This window comes from Nansenia antarctica (genome assembly GCF_963989245.1).
Source record: "Nansenia antarctica genome assembly, chromosome: 9".
Classification (NCBI taxonomy): Eukaryota; Metazoa; Chordata; class Actinopteri; order Argentiniformes; family Microstomatidae; genus Nansenia; species Nansenia antarctica.
Window position 1 is genome coordinate 38,375,881 of NC_137679.1, and position 10,665 is coordinate 38,386,545.

At 44.1% G+C, this 10,665-nt stretch overlaps 1 protein-coding gene across 1 annotated transcript in view; it reads left to right on the plus strand.

Moving 5' to 3' along the window:
* Positions 1 to 7,022: 7,022 nt before the first annotated feature.
* The window catches only part of LOC308165602 (monoacylglycerol lipase ABHD2), a gene marked incomplete at its 3' end in the record, with an annotated part of 21,452 nt that continues 17,809 nt past the window's right edge, over positions 7,023 to 10,665 (plus strand). The window contains exons 1-2 of the mRNA XM_080539751.1: positions 7,023 to 7,116; positions 7,882 to 8,121. Coding sequence (XP_080395877.1) covers positions 7,889 to 8,121 — 233 coding nt within the window. The 5' untranslated portion in view covers positions 7,023 to 7,116; positions 7,882 to 7,888. The remainder of the gene's footprint in view (positions 7,117 to 7,881; positions 8,122 to 10,665) is intronic.

Consider the following 10,665-nt stretch of genomic DNA (forward strand, 5'->3'; position numbering starts at 1 on the left):
GCTGTGGCGCAGGAGGTAGAGCCGCCGTCTAATGATCGCAAGGTTGGCAGATCGGCGGTTCGAACCCTGGCTGGCCACATGTCGAAGTGTCCTTGGGCAAGACACTGAACCCCAAATTGCTCCCAATGAGCGGGCCGGCGCCTTGCATGGTCGCTTGCCGCCATTGGTGTGTGAATGTGTGTGTGAATGGGGGAATGAGAGGCCGTTGTAAGCGCTGTGGAAAAAGGCGCTATATAAGTCAGTCCATTTACCATTGTGGTGATCAAACCGGCTGTTCAACTGGCTGTTCAACTGTCATGTGTGTGCAGACATGTTTCAGCATGAACACGGTTGGTGAAACAGACAAAGAGACGAGAGGCAGCCTTAAGAGTACATGATGTTGTGGTGCTTCCTAAGTTACGCATGTTCCAATGCGGACACGGAGGGGTGTGATATTGAATAGTACTGATAAAAGCTTTAAGGCGGTAATAAGCTAGTAAAATTCCCCAACACTAAAAAAAATCTCTTGTTATTCATCAACTGTATGTGGGAAGAGACTGAAGTAGCAAACCTGCCTTTTTGCTTTTTCACTTTGTTTCAATGAATCAATGGTATAAACCAGTTTCGTTCCTCTGTTATATTGAAATGCGGTAATCTAAATAGTAGCTGTTAGCCTAGAACATTCAGTTTTTCTTGTTGCTTGGATACTGGCAGACACAGACGATTATGACTCTTCACCAAGAGAATCGTAAAAAATGTCCAGTACATCTTATTCCCACCTGCCTCTTTCAGATAACAGACTGTGTTTGTGTACCGGTGCAGGATTAAGAGATTTCAGGATTATGTAGATTAGAAACAGGGGAATACCTCAACCTGAATTCTCTTCTTCTCCTTTCAGGATGACAAGTTGCACAACGCGAGGCTCATAGGAGCTTGGAACCCTTGGTATGTTCACCCCTGATCGCATCAACACCATGTGGGTACAACATAAGACCTGGTGCACTGCACACACACACACACACACACACACACACACACACACACACACACACACACACACACACACACACACTGATACACCAGTGGAGGCTGGTGGAAGTAGCAATCAAGGACGGGCTTATTGTAATGCTTGGAATAGATTGAGGAATGGTAATTCCTTTCCATTCATTACAATGAGCCCAGCCTCCGATTTCTGCCTCCCCTGTCATAACACATACCACAATCACTTGCCCCAACAATGTGGTAGAAAGTAGCCTATTCTTTGAGATGCAAGGTCATGGGTTTTGCCAAAGAAACATCTCTTCTGTTCCACACTCTGATACAATGTAATTACAAATTACAATTACAAATAATTCGAGCACATTGTTGCAGAGTCATCTTCCACATAGGTGATGTAGCGCATATCGATGGCCGAAACGCAAATACTCCTATCTGCAAAATTCACTTTTTTTTGCAGACAGACAGACAGACAGACCTATCATGTGCAGCCTTCCTTGTTGTCATAATTTAAAGTAAAAACCGCAAATCATGTGCTTCACCGGGGATGGAAACTTACAGACAACAGCACCTATGGGTTCCTACTCCATCTGTACCCCTTACATGATCCAGGGACACACTTACTGTAAAGAATGTGACGTGGTATGTTTACATGTAGGCCAGGGAAGGCTGGTGGAGGTAGAAATCGGAGGACGTGTGTTTGATACCATTCCTTATTCCCTTCCACACAACGAGCCCGTCCTCCGGTTTCTACCTCCACCAGCCTCCCCTGATGGACATCAGGGCTAGCATAGGGTATGTGGTGTTGTGGTTTTGCAGAGCATCACTGTTGTATAACATTTCATTAACAGGGTGTGATCGCAGTTGATATAACATTAGGCTCTGTGATGACCATATCATCACTCACATAAACACAGCTTTGGAACTCTGTCATTAAGATTAACATGGCAACTATGTGTCTGAGCCAGGGTTGAAATTACATGTCCCACTGGGACCATATATACCATATACTGACACATGTATGCACTCACTGCAATGTACAGTAAGTCGCTTTCGATAAAAACGTCAGCTAAAATGGCACATACATGATATATTATGTTATGCTGTCATGACTCTTGTGGGTGAGCTAAAAATAAAGGGCTGAACGGAATTCAACATTTTCTGTGAGTCAGTGGACTTTAATGTTCTAAATGTTTATGGGGGTGACCACTGAACAGTGACCAGGCGAGTATTCCATCAACGTCGCTAAAGGAAAATCCAAGTTTATGCAAGATATATAAGTCTCGCAAGATTTATCAAAATCTGCCGGTATTTTCCTGTGGGTACGTTGATGGAATACCACTCTGTATCCCAGAGCATCCTCATAACTTGAACCCTCATCTGACCATAACATAACAACAACAACAACAACAACAACAACAACACACTTAGATTGAACCCCATTTGGATCAAGTTAGAGGGAATCATCATGACTGACACTGAGGCAGACAGAAAGTAAGTGTCATCCTCAGGACAGGGGAGGATCTTAATTCTAGGCTAATGGGACACTTCATCATTTTTTTTACCTCATAATCAATATCTCCAGAACCATGAGACCAATGTATGAGTCAACACACATCATAGCCTACTGTACATAGACCTGCATAAATAATTTGCACACTACACTACACACCCCCGCAGTTTGGTCTACATTAAACTGCTAAGTGAAAACACACAGGGATAAAAACGCTGGCAATGAGACTAATGTGCAGAGACTAAAGACAGAAGAGTATGGTCAACACAATTTTGTGCAAGAGCATACAGTTGGCCTGCAAATACAAGTAACAACAATGAATGACATTGAGATATCTGTACAGACAGTTGATCACTTTATTGCCACATAGTAATGACATGCTCGATCCAGTAGGATACCAGCACCTACTGCCCCTAATCCGAGTTATCTAGGTTGGATGAGTTCAACACTACTAACTAAATAACAATAACTCACCTTTCACTGAGCAGATAGTTACAAGTAAACAAGCGGTGAGATGTGAGAAGAGTAACATCAACCCGTGACGTTTCATGTTGATTTCCCGAGTATTCCCCCTCTCTTTCAGAGGACAGACGGATAGGTACTGTACCGCTACTTTCCCAACTGAGATTGACGGGGAAGGGGGGCGGGTTCTAAACGGTCTGGTTCCATGGATTAGCCTGTAGGTGGAGCTAGAGAGCCAGAATGCCCCCCCCCCCCCACACACACACACACACACACACACACACATACACACACGTGCACACACACCGCCCACCCTCTCCATGTAAGAATGGAGTGTAAACAAAAACAAACACTCGTTTTCTCAGAAACACTCAATGTTTTCTAAATGTTACACATTATTATTATTATATGATATTATTATATTATATTATATTATCATATATATATATATATATTATATTATATATATATATATAATATTATTATTATAATATTATTATATTATATTATTATTTTTATTATTATTATTATTATTATGCATGTCATCGTATTGAAAGACAGTTTTAGATATATTCATTGATTATTGATGGCACATTGCAGTTCAGATGTGTGTCTCTAGAAGTGTAACGACCTGGAGTTGATGCTTGGATTGTGCATATAACCTTCATAGTCATTACCTTTTTCCCCCCCCCCCACTCTGGAAATCACGACGTTTTGGACATAGCCCACCACTGCCCAGTGCCAACCCTAGTAGTTTTGTGAGAGCCAGCGCAGTGGCACATCTGTCGCATCCAACGAATGTTCGATCTCTGTCGCCTCCAAGTGGATGCTTTTCTTTCGAAGAGATAGTAGTGTTTATTATTATATAATAAGACATTTATGTTATTCATGTATGACAAAATACTCAATTTGGACCAATAAACACTTATAATCGTATGTTATTACTATAACAATATTTGGAAATAACTACGTTTACGATAGCTACGATTATGTGTGTGTGGCGTGTGTGTGTGTGTGTGTGTGTGTGTGTGTGTGTGTGTGTGTGTGTGTGTGTGTGTGTGTGTGTGTGTGTGTGTGTGTGTGTGTGTGTGTGTGTGTGGGGGGGGGGGGGGGGGGGTACACTTATTCATTGTTTGAATTAATAATATTAGATTTTTCCTATAGGAATATAACTACGAGTGTGTGGCAACATAAAAACTGCAAACGCTCTCAACGTTTTGTGATGTAACTGGCCACCGATGTTATGTAACAACACCTTTCTGGGGACATCCTCACGTTTCTCTCAAATTCTGAGAGAAAAAACAATAGCTATCCTTCATTCTTGACCAGCGTCGAATTGATAATAGAAAGATAACCAACCAGTGGTAATTTGAAACCAATCTTATGTCCATTGGGTCAGTTGTATTCGGATACATTTGTATATCATTTCCCTGAAGAAATATTTGGATACAGTGTAATCGGTTTTTCTTAGCCAATCGCTGTAAAGAAATTGGAGGAGGGCGGAGTCAGTGATGGGAAAACCCGTCATTGAAATGACGTTGCAGCGTCACTACCCAATGAGGAGACCCGTATGCAAACACGGGTGCGTTCGTAAACATGCTCCGAGAGCGTCGGAGCGCTCACTGGCTTCAGTGTTCATAGAGCGACCGAGTCATTTGATTGGACGAGAGACATTCCACGAGTGTTGATCAGATTTCCAGAGCGAATATACGAACGCACCCAGTATCCTCTTCACTAGGAAGTGGATTCCGAGATGTCAGTTTAACGCCAGACATGTCTACGCGAGTCCACGCACAGGGAGGAATACACTGAGAACGGACGGCCCGTAAACTATGTGGAGATAAATATAGAAACATCCGTGAAAGCACGGGTCCAGTTACACGGGACAACAGGAAACGACTGGACACTGATCAACGCTTTTAGGAGCTAAAAGGTAACGATGCGATGGCCGCTACGTAGCTAGATCATCGGGGGGTTTGCTTTGGCTGAACTGAGCCACTCACTCACTCACTCTGTTGTTGTGGTTGGGAGATGTGTTTATTTTGTGTTATTTTGACAATGTAATGTTCGCACGTGTACATACCTTGCTTTAGTTTATTGATGTTTAATTAATGTCATTCACTAGGAGGTTCCCCAGCGTTCACCCATACATGCCTGATGCCTCCATTGTGGGTTTTTTGGCGTCGGTTAGTTTGAGGATGCGCGAAAAGGGATGGTGTTAGGTGGGCCCTTTGACAGAGTGTGACAGGTCTGGGTACAACAAAAACTGTTATTGTTATCGATAGGAAGGCTATCAGTCCTTCGTGTGTGGTTGTATCCTATTTTACACTTTCATGAGTTGGCAGTTGTCCATTGATAACTGATGTGTAAGTGTGTTTAGTTGCCGTAGCTGGCTTGTCAGCAGCGACGGATGGTAGCATGATCAGCAAACCTACTGGACTAGACTAGACTAGACTGGATTGTGTGTGTGTGTGTGTGTGTGTGTGTGTGTGTGTGTGTGTGTGTGTGTGTGTGTGTGTGTGTGTGTGTGTGTGTGTGTGTGTGTGTGTGTGTGTGTGTGTGTGTGTGTGTGTGTGTGTGTGTGTGTGTGTGTGTGTGTGTGTGTGTGTGTGTGTGTGTGTGTGTGTGTGTGTGTGTGTGTGTGTGTGTGTGTGTGTGTGTGTGTGTGTGTGTGTGTGTGTGTGTGTGTGTGTGTGTGTGTGTGTGTGTGTGTGTGTGTGTGTGTGTGTGTGAGATGTGAACTCCCTCTGACCATCAGAACTTAAGATATGCCTGTTCTAAATATACATGAGGGCATCCATTGAACCCTATAGACCTATTTCTTGCCAATATTAATAATAATAATAATATTTTAAATCAACTCCAATTCAGTGCATATTTTACCAAGCCATTTCCAATCACACGGACGTTTGTAATCCTGTCCATTGCAGCTTTAATGAAATATAGCATTACACTGAAGAGCTGAGCTTGGGATGTTAGTGGAATGGTCTCTCTCTCTCTCTCTCTCTCTCTCTCTCTCTCTCTCTCTCTCTCTCTCTCTCTCTCTCTCTCTCTCTCTCTCTCTCTCTCTCCCCTCTCTCTCTCTCTCTCTCTCTCTCTCTCTCTCTCTCTCTCTCTCTCCATTGTGTTCATGCACAGCTGCACAGCTGTCAGACAGATTAGGCTATTGTGAATATGGGGCACAGTCCTGGAGTTGCTTCCCTAATCTGTAAAATAGACCTACATTACATTTTAATAGAGCCGTAGGATGCTCTATATTACTTATTATTATTGACTGGACTGGAGGACATAGGAGGCCTATTAGGTCTATTATCTATTTCGTTTGGCCTTTAGCCACTCAGGGTTTCCCCTCAAAATGACACTGATCATATCGACCAAACTGGGTGGTTTCCTAATATGTTAGCAAGGGAAACTCCTTGGGGGGGTTTCGATACTAGATAAATATATTTGTTACTGTAGATGCTAAAAGAATCCCGAAAAGATGGGATTCATAGCTAGCAATTGGCATGTTGATCTTAGAGGCCGGCAGGCAGCACTGATGTAATTGCTTATCAGACAGTGCTCTCGTCTCATTGGTGAGGACAGCTAATCCTCTGGAGAATTCCATGTGGAGCCGTTGGAGACGGCAGGGAACTCTGACTGTTGGTCAGGGCCAACATTGAAAATGGCTGCTGGTTACAGCTTATTCTGGGTGACCAGGGTGACAAGTCAACTTGTGTAACTATCAGTGACTAATTGTGAGGTCAGAGCTTAAGATTGAAGAGTGTGGGTTGGGATTATAGATAGAATAGAATACACACACACACACACACACACACACACACACACACACACACACACACACACACACACACACGCACACACACACAGTGGCTACGTCTATATATATATATATATATATATATATATATATATATATAATCTAATATATATATATATGTGTGTGTGTATATAGGCCATATACAAATAATATATAGGTCATAAAACCTATATAAAATCTATAGCCCATAACCAACCAGACAGACTACTAACAGATAGCAGGCTAACTGATTGTTTGGTCCCTTGTCTTTACAGATTTGACCGAATCACTGTGACTCTTTGTCTCCGCCTAAATAACCTCCTTCAGACAGGGAGGACCGCCTTCTATTGGAATCTAAACCCACATTGTAAGTGAATGATTATCAATATAAAACATCTTCTCTCCTCAGTGTTCTGATTTTGGATTGTGTGTTTTTGTCAACATTGCTCATATCAGCCACTTCTTTCGGAGGGGGTTTTACAACATTTATGTTCTTCTTATGTTTTAGTTTTTTGTTCTCTTTAGCATAATTGGGTTTGTTAATTTCCTGTTTATGAGTCTTGACATTGTCCTCCGCTCAGCTGGAGGACATGTTGTGCTACACAGCCCATGTGACTGTCAGAGTGAGGTAGCCCTCTCCGTTTGTCCCACGGGTCACTTCCTCTCTGTGTTGTAATGGTAACAACCCACTCAGCATCACTGGGGAAGTTGGTTTCATGTTTAGATAAACATGCAGTAGGTGTTCTTAACATACTGTGTTTAAGTAGGTTTTACGTAAGGGGATCTTCACGCTGACTGTCAGCCCACTCTGCAGTTCAATAGATACTGAATCTACAATAGGTACTGAATCTACAATTTAATTCAAAAATACTGTATTTATCCCACAAGGGGCAATTATGTAGGCAGGAGTGCAGGCACATAAAAACAAACAGTTTGTTAATGGACTGCACTTATAGAGCACCTTATTCCAAAGCACTTTACAATGGCCTCTCATTCACCCATTCACACACCGATAGCAATTATCAATTGAATGGGGAAGTGTGTCCAAACCTTTGACTGGTGCTGTAGGCTGTTTAAAACATTCTGTTTGTGTGTCTTTTGATTGAGCGATACCCGTGTTTTTGTCTTCCAGAGCCATCATGAGCACCGTCGACTCTCGAAATCCCCACCACCTCTGGGGTGACGTGCAAGCCATCACCCCGGAGATGCCCGCCATGTTCGACGGCATGAAGCTGGCGGCGGTGGCCACGGTGCTGTACATCATCGTGCGCTGCCTGAACCTGAAGAGCCCCACAGCCGCCCCGGACATCACCTACCAGGACACGGCGCTCAACCGCTTCCTGCTCAAGTCCTGCCCCATCCTGACCAAAGAGTGAGTGCCACTACCGTCCATCCCGTCCGTCTGTCTGTCTGTCCGTCCGTTTGGGTCTGCTGTTTGTTGTCTGTGTTGCTGTCTGTTGTCTGGGGTTGCTATGGCAATAGCAGTGTTTGCCAATTTATCTGGACTTGCTAATGCAAAGTAGCGGTTTGTCAGTCTGGGGTTGCTATGACAGCGCTAATGATCCCAACAGTGTTTCTGGGTTTGTGATATCAGTGTTTCTGGGTTTGTGATATCAGTGTTTCTGGGTTTGTGATATCAGTGTTTCTGGGTCTGTGATATCAGTGTTTCTGGGTCTGTGATGTCAGTGTTTCTGAGTCTGTGATGTCAGTGTTTCTGAGTCTGTGATGTCATTGTTTCTGGGTCTGTGATGTCATTGTTTCTGGGTCTGTGATGTCATTGTTTCTGGGTCTGTGATGTCAGTGTTTCTGGGTCTGTGATGTCAGTGTTTCTGGGCCTGTGATGTCAGTGTTTCTGAGTCTGTGATGTCAGTGGTTCCGGGCCTGTGATGGCAGTATAAATGTTTCTGTAACCAGTTCAGATAACAAACTCGGTCCTCAAGTTCAGATACCCCCACCCGGGCTGTCTACTTGCGATAGCGTCGCTGATTTACGTTGGATATTTGAGGAGATGGTCACGTGGGTTGGCAAGTCAGATGTCGCTAACTTGACGTCACTTTCATTCACCATCCTCTCTCTTCATGTTGCTGGAAACATAAGCCTCACGGATCAGCTTACATTAAAAAGAAATTTATACTCGCGGGCCCGCACGCACTCTGTGACCTTTATCAAGACGTGCGGTCCTCTGTTGCTCAGTTGGTAGAGCATGGCACTAACAACAACAACGCTTAGGTTAGGTTGTGGGTTCGATTCCCGCTGGGACCATATAGGCCTATATATGTCAGTCGCTTTACATAAAAGCGTCAACTAAACGGCGTATGTTATTATATTAAGACAAAGACATTGTTTCTGTCTGTCCACCCGGCCATGATACAAATAAGTAATTCAATCTTTGAAAGGTTATTCTAGCGATAGTGGGCCGAGTAACACTTCTAGGAATGTCTTCCTGTTTATAGGGGTAGTTCCGATTTGTTTACCCACACTACCCAGCACCCCCCTGGGCACTCCTGTAATCAGAACCCCGTATCGGGGCTCGCCCCGGGTCCGGCAGTGACGTCAGCACGGACGCTTCTGTTATCACTGTACATACATAGAAGGAAGGACATCGTTCGCCCGACAGTCGGCAAGGAGCTGACAAAGATGGCGGTGTTGAGAAAACGTCTGTTTGTTATGAAAAAAATTAAGAGTCACTCCTCAAACTCCAGCAGAACAGTGTCTTAAAGTGTCTCGCTGTTCTCAGATTCTCTAAAGTGCTACTTGGCCTAATGGTCCTGACTGACTGAGGACCCTTACGGAACTCTCTGGAGCCTATCGGCTTCCTTCTCCACTGGCCTGGCTGCTTAACAAGCCGTCGTTACGCAATCACCCTCTTCTCCTTCTGCCCAACATGGGTGCTGGAGAGGATTTTCAGTGGGATGTCCTCCTCTCACAGGCTTCAGATGGTGGTGATGGGTGTGCGGCCATTTTAGATGGATGTGTTTTGTGTTGTTGTTAACGTGAGGTGTGTTTACTTCTGTCGGAGACGTCTCTTGTGTGTATTTAGACTAGCATATCTTTGGGGCCGTGACTCGTGAGTGAGTAAGAGGCCTGGTATGTTCCAGTTCAGGGGGGTGACGCCCAGTGAAATATTAACTACCTTTCGGTTTGAGTACTTCCCTCTGCTGTTGTTTATATGCTGCGTCTAATGGCCAATATACACGTTAGGTATTCTTTTTTTTGTAATGTGCAGTGATGCCTATTAAAGTTGCGTAACATCGATTCCCAAAAGCATCACCTCTCTGACCCCTGGGATCGACCGTGGAGAGAGGACAGGAGAGGCTGGTGGAGGTAGAATTCAGAGGACACAGGCTCACTGTAACACATGGAATGGTATCACACGTGTTTGATGCCTTTCCTCATTACATTCCATGCATTCGAATAAGCCGACCGCCGATTCCTACCTCTACCAGCCTCCCCCGAGAGGGAACTAAAGTGGAGGTGCACCAACGTGACTGCATTCACAAACACTCAATAGTCTTTTGAAAGCGAATCCATTTGTGCCCTTTTCTTTCATTTGGGCCCAGTGAGAGTTTTGGAATTGGCCAAGCTTCCTGTCATTGATAAAAATATAATAGAATAGATTATTTTCCAGTTTTCCTGTCATGTTGCCCTGTTTCCCATGACCACCCACCCACCGACACACACACACACACACACACACACACACCTCTGATATATCTGAGTGAATCTCAGTTTCCCTTCCCTCCCATTGCTTCTGAAGTACGGTCTCTATGATCATAGGGCCACTCAGTCCTTCATCTCAGACCCTCTCACCCTCTGATTGTGTGGTGTTGTTCAGGAAACACCCCCCGCCCCCGTAAGAAAACATGAAGTGACGTCTGGGCAGGGGAGATCAGAGAGAGAGAGAGAGAGAGAGAGA